Raw genomic sequence first — 19,905 nt, 5'->3', positions numbered from 1 at the left:
AAATGAAATATAAAAATGGTTTTGGATTGCAACGGGTTGGTGACAAACAAATCTACGATTGCATTTTCCATGGAGACTTGCTCCGTCGGTATCGTTGATTCACCGATCCGTGGAGAAGAGAAAAGGAAGAGAGAGCCCCGGCTGCCACACGATCTTGAAAATCCGAGCGAGTGTCAACGGCCTCGAGTTATCGTTTCCGAGAAGGAACCCGGTTTTGCCTCGACGCCCCGCGCTCTCCGCCTCGGATGCACGAGACGAGCCGAGGATAGCCGCCTGCGCAGCTTTCTTCGCAAACTTTCACTCGCAAGCAAACGACTCCTACGACATCTAGTGGGTTCAAGAACCTCGACGGTAAAATTCTAGCGCGGTGATTTCCTCGAGGGACTCGTATATTCCAGAACGTGATTGAGAAACGACCCTTTTCCTTCCTTTCAACAATAAATCACGAACAATACAAATTTTATTCTACTCTTCACTTTCTCAGCACATTTTCTACAGTATAAAAATTTACCAAAAACTACACATCAAATTAAATAACAATTAATAAAATAAAATATTAATAAAATAAAATATTAATAATAGTGGAAATATTGTTTTTGCACACACGGGTGCCCAACATCACGTATACGGCCCTGAGCAACGACATCTTGAAAAAGTTTGAATCATTCTCGACAATCGTAGAATAGTCTCTGTGGAGTTAGCTCATTTCCTGATAGCTTGTTGCTCGCCTCATTCTTGCGAAACACAATTTCATTGCATCAACGTCTAATAGATTTAAATAGATTTAAATTCGGAACTTAAAGGACTTCCGGCCGAATGAAATTATTCCTCCTGTGGACGATGTATACCCTTTGTGTTATCAGGTAGTTTACCGGAGATACTTGAACTCCGTAAAAAGGCACATCCGGGAAATCGTTGATTCGATCAATCGATCGATACGCCGGTAAGAACGGAAAGAGGTATAACAAAAGCGGCAGAGGACTTTAATGGAAATGAATTCTGGCCTAGTGTTATCGACTCATCGATTGGTCCAGGGTCGAGGGACAGAGGACCTCGAGTGTCAATAACCTTGGTGTCAATGAATTCTATCGTATCCTGTGCCAGAATTAGACTCGTTGTCGGTGCAGAAGCACGCCGAAAGCTTTGTCAAGAGACAAAGATCTCAGCTTATAAAGATATTGCCACGTATCTGCTCGCGTCATCGTCCAAGTAGATGGCTACAGCCACTGACGAAACGTTATATACCGGGTTTACAAGGAGACATGCACATCTATGACGTTCACTTTTCAATGGGCTTTTGTACGCTAACAATACATCAAATAAAAACTTCATTCTCATCAGCTTTGCAGCGATGTAGTTTTCTAACCTCAAAAAACAGTATCAAGGAACTTGTGCCTTAAACTCAATAGTTCAAGAGTTATAACGCTTTAGTGTTCGCTAAACTATTCTAGTGTCACACTCGATGGATTACATATTTGGTCCCGTGTGTGGATTGCGACTGCAACGGCAATAATAAACGCGGGCCAAATGGAACAAGGAAACTGCAATTTGCTATTCGACAAAATTAAGCAAGACGGCAATTTCGATCAAAATCGATATATATAGAATTTTTCGTTATACAATAAAAAAAGCTGATGCAAATCCGTGCAAGTGCCCGCAAGGATATTTGCATAAGCGCGATTGCCGCAAGACAGAAGGATAGTTACGTATCGCGTTGCGCGCGGCGACCGTTGTAATCATATTTGTAACGAACGATTGACACGAATCGTTTCCGGGGACGACTGGTTCACTCTGCCGTGAGCGTTTTTCCCAAATAAACCATATTCGACAGTCGGTTCTTTTCTTTAATAATGGCATATTATTGAAAATATTCTGCACTTCAGCAGCCAGCCACGGGGTCAATAAAAATACGCTGCACGGTCTAACGCAATAGCAGGGAGAGACGTCTGGACTTCTGGGAGGTGGAACGAACCACGCGTTTCCTAATTATACCAGCATTTCAAAATCTCCCCAGCCGATGAACCAATATGCTTTTCTGGCTTGCAACATTCCCTGTCTCCCCTCTGCCTCCTCCCCTATATCACGGTGATCTTTCCTTCTCGCTTCTCGTTATTCTACGCGCGGGAGCAGTTCACCGAGCGGCAGGAATGCGAGCGGCAAGGCGCGATTGGCCAACACCGTCCCGACACATGCGCGCGCACACACGCTCGCGAATTTCTCGGGTCTACCGTGTGTACGTTCCCCGGCTTTTATCGCGTCACCGTCGCCGCTACACACGACACAGCACGCAAGCACGCCGCCGATCTTTTGCACGTTTTACTTTCTTGGTTGCTCGCGGTTGCCCTCGAGCCCCGAACAACACACCTCTCGAGAGGAGCTCTCGTTCCCGCCACGGGCCACAACGTAGGTGCGTCGTGTATCGCGCGAATAAGTCACGTTCGGACGCGGAACACGCCTAAGCGAATACTTTTACGTGGCGCGATCCGTTCGTTCCACGAATTCATTTTCAATAACGCTATCCCCCTGGTCAAGACGCGACATCTTCCGGCGAGGGTCACGAGTTCCAAGACGCGCGATCGAACGCTAGGAAATTTTAGGTTAGATTCGCGTAGGTAGAAGTTTGAGGTAGCAATAATGTACTCGTTTCGAACATTGCCTGATAAAGGAAGCGAAAAAGTTCCGGAAAATAACTGTTATGTTAGTTTTGATCGAATCAATTCAACAGAACCTTTATTTTCTGTAACTGTTATGGAGAATTAAATTTTTAGCTTGAGTTACCCTATAAGCGTGTTGTAAATTTCATTTGAGATGTTCTAGATATTTTCTCGTTTTATTGGTATAGATAGGTATTGCTTGATGGTATGCACATTGTCACCGTTTCTTCTTGCAATCCGTTTCTAGAAAATCTTGAGAGTCGGTTGCTCGACGGATACTGTGAGTCAGCCTTTATTCTACTTTATACGACCGTTCCCGTTCTCATTTCGAGATAGCAATGATGACTTTGTTACAACACTTTGCACGATTAGTAATGCGAAACAGGATGGTCTGTGACTAACTGTATTAGCAGCTTCAATCGTCGTGTAATGTACGCTGGGGATTTTCTCGATAATATTTATTCTTCATGTTCGACTAATTTTGTTAATTTGAAAAAAGTAAAAGAACTGTTACAATGATCGTAACAATTTTGTTTTTCAAATTATAGTCTCCGATGAAAGGAATAAGAAGATATGAATATTTTCTGTAGGATTACTTGACAGTACACTCTGTATATGGAAGAGTACGTGGAGGCGCTGATGTACAAATAACCAAACCGGAAGTTAACGTAAATTATAAGAAATACGCGCCAAGAGTTACACGAAGCTATTGCGAATGAATATCTAAATGAAATATGGAAAATATTTCGAGAAATTGTATAAAAAAAGTTTGATTAGTTTCTTGAGTTTTCATGGTAAAGCATGGTAGACCATGCAAGCAATGACACTAGTGATGGATTTAACACTAGAACTACCGACAATTCTAGTGAATTTATTTACACCAAAGAAATTAAATCCCTAGATACATCAAGAAATGTATAATGCAATAGAAATGAGTGTTTATTCATTTTCTTATAGAAAATTGCAGTGAATTTTGTACAAATTTTATTAGAAATTATGACTGGGTCATTTTGACTGCTTTGTTGAAAAGTTCGATTAACAGTGTCTTGAGTTTTCACTGTAAAGCATGGTAGACCATGCAAGCAATGACACTAGTGATGGATTTAACACTAGAACTACCGACAATTCTAGTGTATTTATTTACACCAAAGAAATTAAATCCCTAGTTACATAAAGAAATGTATAATGCAATAGAAATGAGTGTTTACTCATTTTCTTATAGAAAATTGCAGTGAATTTTTTACAAATTTTATTAGAAATTATGACTGGGTCATTTTGACTGCTTTGTTGAAAAGTTCGATTAATAGTGTCTTGAGTTTTCACTGTAAAGCATGGTAGACCATGCAAGCAATGACACTAGTGATGGATTTAACACTAGAACTACCGACAATTCTAGTGAATTTATTTACACCAAAGAAATTAAATCCCTAGATACATCAAGAAATGTATAATGCAATAGAAATGAGTGTTTATTCATTTTCTTATAGAAAATTGCAGTGAATTTTGTACAAATTTTATTAGAAATTATGACTGGGTCATTTTGACTGCTTTGTTGAAAAGTTCGATTAACAGTGTCTTGAGTTTTCACTGTAAAGCATGGTAGACCATGCAAGCAATGACACTAGTGATGGATTTAACACTAGAACTACCGACAATTCTAGTGAATTTATTTACACCAAAGAAATTAAATCCCTAGATACGTAAAGAAATGTATAATGCAATAGAAATGAGTGTTTATTCATTTTCTTATAGAAAATTGCAGTGAATTTTTTACAAATTTTATTAGAAATTATGACTGGGTCATTTTGACTGCTTTGTTGAAAAGTTCGATTAACAGTGTCTTGAGTTTTCACTGTAAAGCATGGTAGACCATGCAAGCAATGACACTAGTGATGGATTTAACACTAGAACTACCGACAATTCTAGTGAATTTATTTACACCAAAGAAATTAAATCCCTAGATACGTAAAGAAATGTATAATGCAATAGAAATGAGTGTTTATTCATTTTCTTATAGAAAATTGCAGTGAATTTTTTACAAATTTTATTAGAAATTATGACTGGGTCATTTTGACTGCTTTGTTGAAAAGTTCGATTAATAGTGTCTTGAGTTTTCACTGTAAAGCATGGTAGACCATGCAAGCAATGACACTAGTGATGGATTTAACACTAGAACTACCGACAATTCTAGTGAATTTATTTACACCAAAGAAATTAAAACCCTAGATACATAAAGAAATGTATAATGCAATAGAAATGAGTGTTTATTCATTTTCTTATAGAAAATTGCAGTGAATTTTGTACAAATTTTATTAGAAATTATGACTAGGTCATTTTGACTGCTTCGTTGAATCGTTATTCTATTTTCTAACCTCAAAACAACAATGTATCATTTCGACTTAAATGAAAATGCTCACAATGAGATTAGAACCAGAATACAATGTATGTATTATTGCAGTGGCATTTCTTTAGGTTACGACTCTGTATGCCATAGTTGGTGAGCAGAGTCTAGAGTACAAAGTTCAATATTCCGATTAAAACGAATCGAGACAAAAATTTTTTGGGAAGAATTCATCGACATTTATAGATTACACGCATCCTTGTGGAATAACAAAATGCGTATTCGAACAAAAATACACGGAATAGTTTCCCTACACTTTGTGACCTTGAAACGCATATTCTAATATAAAGAGATACGAAATGTGTTTTGAGAATCAACGGAACTTTGGATTGCGATCAGAAAAATTACTGCTGTTTTAGATTAGATCAATTAACTTGATGAACACAATAGGAACGTAAGCAAAGCTTCTATGTCAGTGGTTCTCAAATAAATATTAAAAATTTTTCAGATTTTTAGAAATCAATCTGCAGCCCTCTTGGAACCCATAAATTAAGAATTACTATTCCATTTGATATGTAATGGTAACAACAAACATTCGAACTGATAATTGCGATACATGATCGGATTAAAATAAAAACAGAAAATAGAACGGAATTCATCGAACGTAGGAGGGTTACATTGTGCTCTGTTGAGTGAAGGGGAAGTTAATTTATGTAGGTGTGGAAGCACTTCTTTTCCAAGATCGCTCTCGTACTCGATGGTGTAAAAGAATTAGAAGCGAATATGGAAATGAAACGAATACGAACTGGTTCTCCATGGCTCTGTAACACGAGTTACAGAGTTCTCTCGCTCGCTCGAAGAATGCCACAAACGATACGTGGGCGTATCGCATCATTAACAGCCACGTCAAATTAGCAGCTACTTTGTCACGTATACTACTTTGTACACGATAGACTATGGTCGCGTCCCTTAAATTGATACCCTGTTGCGTAACTTATCAGAAAATGCAAATACACGTAATCGATTTTCTTAAAAATCACCATATTTCCGCGATAAAGCATTCTGCTTTGTGACAACTTTACGAACGAATCATGCAAATATATTCATTTTTTATCGCCGATGTTTAATTGAAATTGTAAATAGATTTTTTTTAAATAAAATATGCTTTAATGGATATGGCGATTATTAGAGGTAACAGCAACATTATGTACACTAAAGTCCAAGTATTTTATCATAAATTCATTAAATTTATTTTTAATGAAAGTATTCATTAAATAAATTTAATTTAAATTTCTATGAAGACTTCCAACATCATACAATTGTTAAGATAAGTCCATTGCTTGTCTAATAAAATGATTTTCCTATTTCTGAATATTTTTACCTAGCCCTGCCGTAAGTTCTGTTCTAAGCCTGAACCGATACAACCATAACTGTTTTCAACCGCTGAGAAATTACAAGATTTCTCAGCCAAACTGTTGATACAGGAGAGAAGTGCTATAAGCTGGAAATTCAAAATTCTCCAACAATATCCTTTTCAAGAAATTTTTAAGAATTGTCCAAACACCTGGAAATGCCCAAAAACTTTTATCCGTATGATGTTAAAATTGTGGATCCACAACCCTTTCCTGTTTAATATAAATCCCAATAGAAGATGCATAAACTCGTTGACCTTGAAACCAAAAATTCATTAGAATTGAAACCAGAATACTTTTGAAGGATTCTGGTGTTTCTTGCAACGTTATAAGAAAATTAGGAATACCGGCGTACATAAAGTACGAACCATCGTTTTTTAAATACCGTGTGAAATAAATATATAATAAAAAAAATTCAAATATACTCTTTGTCAGTATATTTATGTTTCTCATATAGTTTGAAAGAATGTTTCGATATGAGTGTTAATTTCGTAATGGAATTTTTTCACATGGTATAGTATTTGAATGGTGGATACGATAGTTGATACTAATGTTATTTGTTTACAGTAGCCCAATATTTGTAACAGAACTTACGGCAGATTTAGGCAGTTTCTTCGAGCGTGATGATTTACTCTCTTCTTACCTTGCTTCGTCGGCGAAGACGAATTTCCTGAGCTTGAGGTCTCTGAGGACGACCCCGTACTCGTGGCACGTAGCCACGGCCCTGGCCGCCTGCCGGAAGAGCCGCCTCGCCTCTGGTTCCCGCAATCTCCTGCGCGCCCTTACGTAGGCGTGCAGGTCGCCGTGGTGGCCCTCTAGGAGGAGATATCGGCGACCTCCAGGTGCTTCCACCACGCCTGCCACGCCGCTTGCCGCTCCGGTGCCTTCTAATCGAAGGTGCGCTTGTAGTAGTGCTTCGCAACCTTTGTCGCCCACGGTCAACGCCTGAAATTTAAAAAGAAAACCGTTGCGTCAATACGCCGCACGTGCAATGCGATTGGCCAGTCTTTTTTCGTTGATAATTCAAAAACGATGCCCCACACGACATTTTTGCAAAGGAAATTGTTGCTCAGAATCGTCTCAGCTATTTATTACTCCATTCTTACACTATTCACGGGACACCCTGTATAACTGGCTTAAGGGGGGAACCTCATGTAAAATGAAATTTTTTTTTTGCTTGAATTGGTAGGAAATTTCCTCAGGAATACGATAAAAAAGTTGGAAAGTGATCAGAGATTTCCTTGTACCATATTTTCAAAATAAAGTGAACGGTTGTATTGGGCGGAGACTTTAAACGCGTTTTTCTCGAAACGCAAAATTTCGCACTCTGTGCAATGGTAGCTCAAAAACTAATAACTCGATCTTCATGAAACTTGGCATATATATTCTATAAATAATTGGCCTCAGCACGACGAGCTCCGATTTTTTTATTTTTTACTTAAAACCTTGTTATTAACAATTGTTCATAATAAAAAATCCGGTTATTTTTTTCAAACCTCCGCCATTTTTGCAATTTTGAAAATTTTAACAAAACAAAAATGTCATTCCGAGTGTTTTTGCATAAACTAACTATTCTATTTTGATTTTTTTTTGTTTCAGATCATTTTTTTGCATTGTACGCTGCACGGCGAATTTACAGGATGCCATTTTTTCAAGCCACCATTGCACCATTGTTATTAACAATTGAAATTTATGAAAAATATTTTTCTTTACAGTATAACGTGAATAAATGATACTTCAAATTTTAAATGAATCTGTACATTGGATTTTTCAAAAAAAATTCTTGAAAAACAGGCCATTCTGCCTTTTAGGCACGAAAAATACCTGTTTATTTGTGATTTTTTTTTACGGGCTATTAAAGAGCGATTAATTCCAGGTTTTGTAGATATATTTGTTATATGTTTAGCTATATTTACGAATTTTTGCAACGCATAATATCTGTCGATTACGCTGTTTTTGTTGATCAACAAACAATCATAGTCATGCTTATACATAAAACATCATAACTCCTGAACGGATTGAAGAATTTTAATGTTTCAAAATGCAAATAACGCGTATTCTAGTAGAGAATATGTAGAAATTCGAACAATATTTAAAAAGTTGTTCCTTGACTCTGCAAAATGAGAAAAACCCCATAAAAATGGTCCAATTTTCAAACTGCCATAACTCCTACAATAGTGAATATATTTCAATGAAATTTTTTTTTGAAATAGTGCTCATGGATATCTACAAAAAAGTATTAAACAACTTTTCTGTAGGGTATCAAATAAAATTACTAAAAATCAAAAACGAATTATTAAGAAAAATCGTGCTTAAATTTTTCGGCGAAATTGGAAAGCTACAAATCATTCTGGAAAAATTATTTTCAATTGCGGGGGTCAATTGCAATCATTTTTGGTGAATAGACACACCTTCGAAATCCTACGCATTTTCGAGAAAAAAATTCGAATAGGTAGCGTAATTTTTTGGCGAAATTCAAAAGTTACGAATCATTCTGGAAAAATTATTTTCAATTGCGGGGGTGAATTACCATCATTTTTGGTGAACAGACACACCTTCGAAATCCTACTCACTTTCGAGAAAAAAAATTCAATTCGATGCTGAAATTTTTCGGAGAAATTAAAAAATTTCAAATTGTTCTGGAAAAATTATTTTCAATTGCAGGTGTCATTTACAATCATTTTTGGCGAATAGACTCACCTTCGAAATCCTACGCATTATCGAGAAAAAAATTCGAACATGTAGAGTAATTTTTTGGCGAAATTCAAAAATTACGAATCATTCTGGAAAAATTATTTTCAGTTGCGGGAGTTAATTACAATCATTTTTGGTGAACAGACACACCTTCGAAATCCTACGCACTTTCGAGAAAAAAATTCGAATATGTAGTGTAATTTTTCGGAGAAAATCAAAGTTCCTTTAAAACACCAGCTATTCTGTTAATTTGAAAAAACTGTGGGAAGAATAATTTCTAACGGAAATACTTATGCCACGAATTAAAGAGAAGTCAAAAAATAGTAAAAATCTAAAATTTGTTTAAATCTCTACTTCAAGCAATAAAACCACGCTTGTTGAAGATTTCCTCCAAATTTGAAGCCAATCGATCCACTAAATCTTGAGATACATGTATAAACTTCTTTGGACGAATCCGTCAGGTTTCAGTGACGAGTCCATTACTAGTATGGCCAGAAGGAAACATAATTCTCTCTCTCCTCAATTCTATTTTCAAGCGTCGTAAACCTTCCGAGATTACTCAACTAAGTCCAACATAACTCAAGACCCCTTCGATGGGGGACTCTGCTCCACAAATTGTACTAGCTGCACCCTATGCAAATTTCTTCTGCCTGGTCTTAGAATCGCAATGGTTACCATTGCGGTGCAGCGTACTCGTGAAACTAGTTCTTATGCTGATCCCTTTAAGGAACACGATTCATGTAGTAGCGTCGCTCGCAACGTTCTCAATAACGCGCATAATATCTGCCATTGTGCTAGATAAATGTACGTTAGCATTGACCGGTTATAACACGGATATCCGAGGCGAGCAGACACTAACAAACACGGTGGAAATTTCAACGAGAACGCCATGATTTACTGCAGAAAGTTCACCTATTCTATAAATATGTATTTTTAAGAATGGTAAGCGAGAGAAGAAGAACAGAAGTTGTGAAAATAAACAACTCATCGCTAAAACGATGCTAGCAGGTCGAGATATTGGATGGTCTGTGCCAAGCGCTTGCGAGAGAGCGAGCCCTCTGGCGGCGAGTATGGGAACTGTCGCCACATATTAGTAACGCGAGAAAACCTTATGAAACAGTGCACGTAAACTTGCGTGTTTTCATTTTAGAAACGGAAACATTAAAATGGTGACCAAGATAAGAACAGTGTATCGCCTCCATTTTGATTCGTCGCGAACACAACACATATTAAACACTGAAATACAAAATTCTATAATAGTCACATGGTAATATTGCAAATAACTCTTCTTGCATCGTTCGATACATTTTTTGACGATGAATTTGAAAAAAAAAGTTTGTTTCTTTAATCCTTTCGATAAATTCTGTCGGTAACAGAGCTTAAGTGTTGCAAAATATATCACCAATAATCGAGTATGCATTTATCTCGAGATGTACGATTAAAAAACAACGATCATCGATCAAAGGAACTTTTGTATCGAGAGGAAAGACCGTGTTATCGTTTCTGCGAATCATCGTTAGATCGACAGTAAATCTATGCTATCGTATAAAGAGAGAGCCGATTTTTATGTTCGCGCAAAACTCAAAACCTATTGAACCGATCTTCCTCAAATTTTGACACGTTATTCCTGCATACTCTAGGACGGGCATAGGCTATGTAGCATGTCTCAGAAGCGCGTTATTAACATGGAATTTATATGCAAAGATTTCATGTGTACGACTGTTTGGCAGACCACGTGACCCCTGTACACGACAGTCTACTTGCGCGCGCATGCGCGTATTCGGCCCGCGCGATACCTCGCCCGTAGCAGTACTGCGATGTTACCGCCAGGTGGCGAAGCTTCTCGAGCGCTTTCTCGCGAGAGAATTGCATTATCGCGGATATGTATGTCAGGACGATCGTCTGGTCATAAATTGCTTTTGCACAAGGTCGCGAAAAGAATCGTCGGACCTTGGAACACAATTCTGGAAGAAAAGGAGTAATTGCAAGGTCATGAATCTTCCAGCTCGATCACGATCGACGGTTCAAGGCTTTGCTCGATTACATCCGGCTGTGGAGTACTCGGGGAATGGTTTTTTTCCCCCAACGACAGGCTTAATTACTCTAATTAGGTACCAAACTCGAAGTTGATCGATTAAATACCACCGAACAAAGTCGAAACTCGTTTATCTCTGCTGCTCGAGACTCGCGGATAATTAATCGATTATCCCAAACGACGCGAGATTCTATCTCGTGAAAATTGTAGATATAATTAGGTGTTTCAAAAATTCCACTCGATTGATGTCAGGTTTCCAGAAACCGAGTTGATAATGGAATTGCAAATGGTCAGATAGTGGAAACGATTCCAATTTCAACTAATATAGTCGTCTAAAAAAACCTAAATCTGAACTTACTTTCTTCCTAAAATTTGTCTATCATTTTCTTACAGTTACCTTCAATTTTCTATTTAAGTTCTATGCTTTAAGTTGTATGTCTGAGAACAATTATAATCGTCGAAAGAAATCTCTCAGAAAGATAAGCGAGTCTGTACTTTTTCGATAATCGAAAGATTCGAGTACATTTTACAGATTAATTTAAAGTCAATAGCGTCGATTTCGTAATCTCAACATAGTTTATCAAATTTCTGTTCATCGAACAGTTGTTACTATCTCATAATGGTTAGAAATTTTGTTTTTTTTTATAATAATTATACACGTATAGAATGCTTCCATCTCTACTTAAAATATAATTTATATCTTGGCGGAAAGTTTCTCGCGGAAACTAGTCTCCGTGGTACCGGAAATGCGCCTGGAGCCTTCGCCAATCCGTTCAGCGTAGAATTGCATTGTGCCAACCGGAAGTCGAAAGCAGATCCAGTACATATTTGTGGTTGCGTGGGCAGGTCTTTTTTGAGCCAGTGTACGCAACTCGGCTTTACAAAACGGGTCGATAACGGGGCACACGAAATCTTGGCTACTTTTGAAACTTCGTTCGTCCGGCCGTTCATCTCGCGTGTCGAAACCTGACACGGTTTCGAAACTCGAGTCCCATTAGTTTAATAAGGGCACGGTGCGTTCTTTACGAAATCGAGCCACGGCGCTGATCGATCATTACTTTTGAAATGCTCCAACATCGGTGGCGGACAAACGTTTTCTGCACAATTACCGGCTACGTCCAAGTTAGCGACATTTATGGAACGCAACAGACAGGAATTCAAATAAACGATCGTTGGCTACCCGGAAGTGTTACTTATCTACGCAAACTTTCTTTTTTCAGACAGAAATTATGCTGAATTTAATTTTAAATAAAAAAAAAATTGCATTAATTTAAGCCTCAAGGAAGAAAGAAGTCTTTACTTCCAAATGATTGTTTAAAATTTATTTAATTATACACACACACACACATTGATCAATTTTAATCTCTAAATCATCTATTCTTTAAACCTACATGGCTCTAAAAAAAATTTCTAAAAAAATCTCTGGAATAATTTTCATTTATTATTATTTATTAGATAAGAATAATTTTCATTTACTATTATTTATTATATCCGATTAATTTTCATTTATTATTACTTATTATATCAGAATAAGTTTCATTTATTATTATTTATTATATCGGAATAATTTTCATTTATTATTATTTATTATATCAGAATAATTTTCATTTATTATTTTGATCACTCAAATTTTCAAGTACCGGTCGGAATAATCAAGTATCCGGAATAGTATTTGAATTCGTATTGCAGAAATCGAGAAAAAACGACAGGTGGGAGGTACGGGGATTCGAACCCACGACCTCCGGATTACTAGTCAGTCGTCCTACCAACGTAGCCATCGTCGTACCTACTTTTCATTTATTATTATTTATTATATCCGCTCGGAATACTTCGTCTTATTGCGATAAACGATCATTCGTTACCCGGAAGTGTTACTTAACAACGCAAATTTTATATCTTTTTCAGACAGAAATTATGCTGAATTTAATTTTAAATCAAAAAAATTGCATTAATTTAAGCTTCCAAGAAGAAAGAACTCTCTGCTCCTAAATGATTCTTTAAAATTTATTTAAAAATATACACACACACATTGATCAATTTTAATCTCTAACTCATCTATTTTTTAAACCTCTCTAAAAAAAATTTCTAAAAAAAATCTCTGGAATAATTTTCATTTATTATAGCCCCCTAAAATTTCAGTTAATTTGTATTATGTTACTATTTTACAAAATCGAGAAAAACTGCAACTACCCGGATATATGACACATCTGCATCCCCCATAACAGGATATTAGGGTGTGAGTGCTGACCGGAAGCAAACGAGGGGCAAATTTTAATCATCAGCGTGGAAAATATTTTCCGACCTTGGTGATATATAGGGTGTCAAAATCGAACGGATGAATTTAAAATTTGTCCAATTCCGGACTGTTTTATTCAATTAAATTGCAATTATTAATAGAGAACTAAGATTTTTGTCCACCAGTAATGTAATTGTTGAGTATTAAGGTACATTTACATTCAACACGTTTCATGAGAACAAGATCATGAGCGAGACAACGCCATCTAGTGTATGTATGTGTGCAGTAGTACAAATGTTAAAACAATTTATAATAAACCAGTTCGTAGATCAGTAAAAACTTTTCACCACGCATCTTTATTTAACAGTAATAAAAAAATTTGTTAGTTTTGAATTTTAATTTTAAAGCATTGGGGGATTCAGGACAAAAATTAATCTCCAGTTTTTGTAAACATTTTTCATCAGTTTGAAGGGACTTTTTCATTAGTTTCCGCGGAAAAGTCAAAGTTTTAATTGCCCCGCGCTCTTTCGCCAGAAGACACTAACGCAACAGACTTTTTCACAAGGTCTTTCAAATTTGCCTTTCGATTGCGCCAACCGACGTTGCCCTCTTCTGTCGGGACGGACAGCGAGCGATTTATGGTTTTCGTTACGTACCGGCTGAAGATTCTAAGACCTCGGGCAAAAACCGTAAACGCGAGGACCAAAAATTACGGACCAAAAATTCTCTTTATACGGTCGAGGCCGACGCGCGAAACCTTTGAATAAAAAATGAACCGAAAAAAAGAAGCAAACATTCTTTGCTTTGCTCCCCAAACATATCTCAACGAAAACGATTACGACACGGTTTTCAACGAACTCATCCCGTCGGAATGGAACGTTTCTTTACGGACCCCTTTGCACAGTTTTCGATTACATCATGGTTTCAGATTAGACGCGTAAAGTTCAGACACTCGACACAACTCGATCTGGAACTGGAACGATATTCGAGCAATTGCTATAAAAGAAACACCAAATTGTTCTAAATTTTCAATATTTTTCTTCGTATAAGTAGAGTACAAATATTGTGATTCTGTTCTCCATCATTTTAATGCAAACTCCATCAAAATATTTTTGGTAAAAAAGATTATAGAACACGGCGGTCACCGGTGACCGGCACTTTAATATTCATAACGCGTTGTAAAACTGTTTACTATGGAAGAATATACTTGTAAATAACCTCACTTTCGTTGGAGATGTAAAATAACAGGTATAACAGCTACCGTGTTGATATCAATTTGTATAATAAATTAATCCTCATTGAGTATTATAGTCTCTCTTCTAAAATGAATTGAGATTTTCTATACATACAACGTTTATTTGCAACGGAGAATACAGAATACAGAAAAAACACGGCCACGCCATCTGGCGGGAGAAAAAGAAAGCAAACTCTGTGTTAGAAACAAAAAATATAGCACGATATAGAGATAAAATCTCTCTTAAAACTCTGTAAGAATCTTTATCGATGAACGGTGATGTTTCAGAAATTTCTAGCTCTACGGTTTCTAAGTTCTAATTTGTCGAAACGTTTCGAGCGTCAACGTTTGAGAGTCTGGTCGGAAGCTGGACGCGGTTGCGAAAGCGTGTCACGCAAGGCCCAAGTCGATGTAATCGTCAATTAAATTAAACGGCCCTGGCTTTAGAAGCGATTATGAATAACGGGTAGCGACGATATGACGAAGTAAAGGCGAGGTGAGGCAAGGTGCAGCCTTGTATTTGTTCGCGAGCCGGTGATGTAAGCATCGCATTGTATAACGTCACGATTGTAAAATGTTAATGGAAACGCGGCGCACAGCAGCTGCCGCGGTGTGAACGAGCGTAGGGTGGAGGGGGGACACACACGCCCGCGCATGCGCGCAAGGTTTTGTGTGTCGTGTGGGGTTACGTGGCGCCTTTTGGTCTGTCGAATCGCGACGTTAAATCATTAACGGCGCAGCTCCACGCCAGATTTCCGCGCAATCGAGGCGCGGATACGTCCGCGTTTATTTCCGGAAAAGGAGATAACGTTATCGCGACCAAGCATTAGGAAAAGTTACGACGTCTATGGCTTGCTCGGGCTCATACATTATTTATGAAATGCACATGCTACGCGTACATCCGCGTTGCATGCACACGAAATGGAAAACATATATTTACTGTATAAAATAATCTTGATGAACGTAAACCATTGAGCAATTATTATCAAATAACATCTATATAAACTTTTCATGTAACCCTAAGGGGAATTCATTAAAGCTATATATACATACATACATCTACATAAACTTAAATGTTTTAATGTTATTAATCTAGAAATTAAAATTCTTATATGAACTACTGAAGAATATGCAATTAAAATTTTTATATCAATTTGTCGTAAACATAAAATTCTTAAGATAATACCTCCAATTAAACTAATAATTATTACATAAATTTTAATTAATATTATATTATTATAAAAAATTAAAATAAAACGTAATAATCCATAAGTTCCTAATTTTAATATAATTGAAGCTAAGATTATTGAACAAAATACAGGAGCTTCAACATGAGCTTTTAATAATCAAATATGTAATCTAAAAATTGGAATTTTAACTAAAAATTATAAAATTTAATACAAAATTTAGCTTCGTTATATTCTAAATATTGTATTATTGAAAAATAATTGTAATTAATAAACTAAATTTTCTATAATTCAATTTATTATTTAATAATAAAATTTATATTATTTAATAATAAATTGTGACTTCATGTAATTACAAGTCCTGAGGAAATTAAAATAATTGAATTTAGAAAATTGCGAGTCGGTTCATCGGTCTTTGCATATTTTTATTTAACCCCCTTTTTGTCCAACCCCTAGATTCTCCCCCCAAATATTAAAATTTCCGGCGAGACAGCTGGGGGATTCCCCTTGAACGATTCTCTTTGCAAGCCAAAAGTAGGGGTTTGACATTGTCCCAAATTGCACAGAAGCAATAACAAACTCAAAATTGACTAACTCTCTCTGGTAGCTCGAATTGAAATTTGAATTTAAATTACAAACTGTGACACTTTGTAACTTATTTTTTTAGCCAAGAAAGTTTTTACTACTTCGATACAAAACATAATAGCGACTTTAAGGCCATGGAAAGATTTATTGTTTAATAACCAAAATAAATATTTAATAATTTTAAAAAATTCAAAAATTCTATTCCAGTATCTTTCTTTCACCATCGAAAGATTTATTGTTTAATAACCAAAATAAATACAACAAAAATAAATATTTAAAAATTTTAAAAAATTCAAAAATTCTATTCGAGTATCTTTCTTTCACCATTGAAAGATTTATTGTTTAATAACCAAAATAAATATTTAATAATTTTAAAAAATTCAACAATTCTATTCTAGTATCGTTTTTCACCATTGAAAGATTTATTGTTTAATAACCAAAATAAATATTTAATAATTTTAAAAAATTCAAAAATTCTATTCTAGTATCGTTTTTCACCATTGAAAGATTTATTGTTTAATAACCAAAATAAATATTTAATAATTATTAAAAATTCAAAAATTCTATTCCACTATCTTTCTTTCACCATTTCAAGCCTACCAATTATCTCGAATGTAGAAATTTCCTAATTTTGTAAAAATACTAATTAGTCGATATTTTATTTGCGAAATTCAAATACGTAGATCGTTGATTTTAATGCTCGACTGATAAAGTGGTGTTAGTTTAATCGTAATCTAGCAATAAAGTACCTGCTCTAAGTAAACTCGCGATTATACTTAACTTAATGATAGATCAATTTGTTACGAAAGTAATCAACACTAATAGCACAAAAGTGGGCATTAAATTCAACTTTTTGTTTCTGCCAATTCGTTCGAAGTGTACAAAGCTCCGCGTAGGGATTAGTATAATTTATTACGGCGCCTTAGAGCGTCAGGGTCATTTTGATCACACCCTTGGTGTCGAGAGTTGAATCGATCCGTGGATCGATGCAATTGCGATTGAATTTTCCTTCGGTGAAAAACATGATCGCAAACTCAATTAGTTACGTCGACGGTATCTCGCAACGAGTAGCAGGCTTCGATCGATCGAAACACCAGTTAATCGTTACGACCTGGCGTTTTCATTGTATAACTGTCTGTTCTGTTGGAAATTGTATGCAGCTGCGCAACGCGTGCACCGTTCCAGTTGCTGCGATTAAAACGACGTGTGGCTCTCGTCATAGAATTTTTCGTTCTCACTGTTTACTTTATTTGCACTCTCGCGTGATCACGATCGTTTCTAACGGCTGTTATCTAACCCTTGGACGATTACAGTTACTATTATAATTTGCCACGAGCTAGAGTGTCGGCGAGGAGTATCCATATGCATTGCTTTTTCCATTGCAGCGTTCTGTGACGTGTTCGATTATTATAAAATTTTTTTTTCTTCCATCTATTTGTTTAAAGTCGCATCAACCGCTAAGGGTTAGCGGAACAATTTCAATGAGAGATTCTGGAGGTCAAAATAAGACAAAAATCAAGAATATAAATATCTTGATTAAGGCTTTGTTAAAAGATGATTAACAAATTACATTACAAAATTTCAAATCGTTCTGGAAAAATTATTTTTAGTTGCAGGGGTCAATTACTATCATTTTCGGTGAACAGACATTACCTCGAAATCCTACTCACTTTCGAGAAAAAAATTCAATTCGATGCTGAAATTTTTCGGCGAAATTAAAAAAATTCTAATTATTCTGGAAAAATTATTTTTGGTTACAGAGATCACTTGCAATCATTTTTGGTGAATAGACATATTCTCGAAATCCTAACCATTTCCGAGAAAAAAATTCCTTACCCAAAAGATAATTTCAAGCCAGAAATGTTACACTAAATATATCATAACTTTTGAACGGATTGGACGATTTTAATGTTTAAAACGGCAAACAACGTGTATTTTGGTGAAGAATATGTAGAAATTCGAACAATATTGAAAAAGTTGTTACTTGACCCCGAAAAATGAGAAAAACCCCCATAAAAATGGTCAAATTTTCAAAGAATCATAACTTCTATAATAGTGAATATATTTGAATGAAACTTTTTTCTGAAGTAGTGCTCATGGGTACCTACAAAAAAGTATTAGACAACTTTTCTGTAGGGCATCAAACAAAATTACTAAAAATCAAAGACGAATTTTTAAGAAAAATCGACAGGAGGTAGATGCTAAATTTTCCGGCGAAATTGAAAAGTTACAAATCATTTTGGAAAAATTATTTTCAGTTACGAGGGCCAATTACAATCACTTTTGGTGAATAGACATACCCTCGAAATCCTACGCACTTTTGAGAAAAAAATTCGAGTAAATGCCTAAACTTTTTGGCGAAATTGAAAAGTTACAAATCATTTTGGAAAAATTATTTTTAGTTGTAGGTGTCAATTACAATCATTTTTGGTCAATAAACACACCTTCGAAATCCTACGCATTTTCGAGAAAAAAATTCGAGTAGATGCCTAAACTTATCGACGAAAAAAGAAAATTTCAAATGGTTCTAAAAAAATTATGTTTAGTTGCAGGGGTCAATTACAATCATTTTTGGTCAACAGACATACCCACGAATTCCTAAGGACTTTCGAGAAAAAAATGAATTACGTCTTTATCACTTTATATGTAGCTATAGTCCAATTTTTCGGCAAATAAAATTTTAGTGGGTGATTCTAGAGGCAAAAATAAGACAAAACTCAAGAATACCAATTTGTTGATTGAGGCTTTGTTTAAAAGTTATTAACATTTAAAGTTCCGTCTGTAGAACGTCAATCTGCGAACAGCGCAGTTTAACAGAATTAAACGTTAATAACTTTTTAACGAAGCCTAAATCAACAAATTAGTATTCTTGATTTTCGTCTTATTTTGCCCTCAAGAATCCCCCATTAAAATTTTTCCCAGGATTAATCGAACACCCTGTATACTTTTGTTAATATTAAGAATCCATTATTCCCGTGGAATGTGAACAATTGCAAGACTTTCTAACGCGATAAGTAATTTGATTGAAATTTCTGGAGCGCGTTTTTGTTGCTTTTGCTGGAAGTAGAAAATGTTACCCGGAAGATTGGTCGCATAATAAAATGCACGAAAACCTGAAATAAATTACATTGAATTATAGCAACGAGTTATGTCACAACCTCGGAGAAGGTTTTATATAGCGGAAGCGACGACTTCACGATTGGTTACGCCGCTGCAATGTGCAGTAGAGAGCAGTGGTTCTCAAAAAAAAGGTTCTTATTTCTGCATTGCACAAGCAATATTCGATTCGGTGACAAGATTGTTCCGATCGACCTTAAACTTTTAAGTTTGAAAGCGTTTTGGTCAAATGTAATAATTAGACTGCGGATGTTTATGCATTTATGGGAAATTTTAATTTTCAAAAAACTACAGAATTTAGTTAATATGCAAGAATATAAGAAATACTTAAAGTAAGGTACGAATTATTATGAGACAACCCTCTACAAAGCTACAATTTCATCAATTTTATTAATAAAAATATGAATTTG

General features: G+C 35.8%; 1 protein-coding gene across 2 annotated transcripts in view; it reads right to left on the bottom strand.

Annotated features, from left to right (window-relative positions):
• Positions 1-19,905, bottom strand: part of LOC122403846 (tribbles homolog 2) — a 40,276-nt gene that overhangs the window by 9,792 nt on the left and 10,579 nt on the right. For both annotated transcript variants that reach the window (XM_043407608.1, XM_043407609.1), the window contains exon 3: positions 7,051-7,352. In XM_043407608.1, the coding sequence (XP_043263543.1) occupies positions 7,051-7,352 (302 nt within the window). The remainder of the gene's footprint in view (positions 1-7,050; positions 7,353-19,905) is intronic.

This window comes from Colletes gigas, unplaced genomic scaffold (genome assembly GCF_013123115.1).
Source record: "Colletes gigas isolate AHSC1104 unplaced genomic scaffold, ASM1312311v1 Colletes_gigas_Sc00078, whole genome shotgun sequence".
Taxonomy (NCBI): Eukaryota; Metazoa; Arthropoda; class Insecta; order Hymenoptera; family Colletidae; genus Colletes; species Colletes gigas.
The sequence above is the reverse complement of the archived record's forward strand: the minus strand, read 5'-3'. Positions and strand labels throughout refer to the sequence as shown.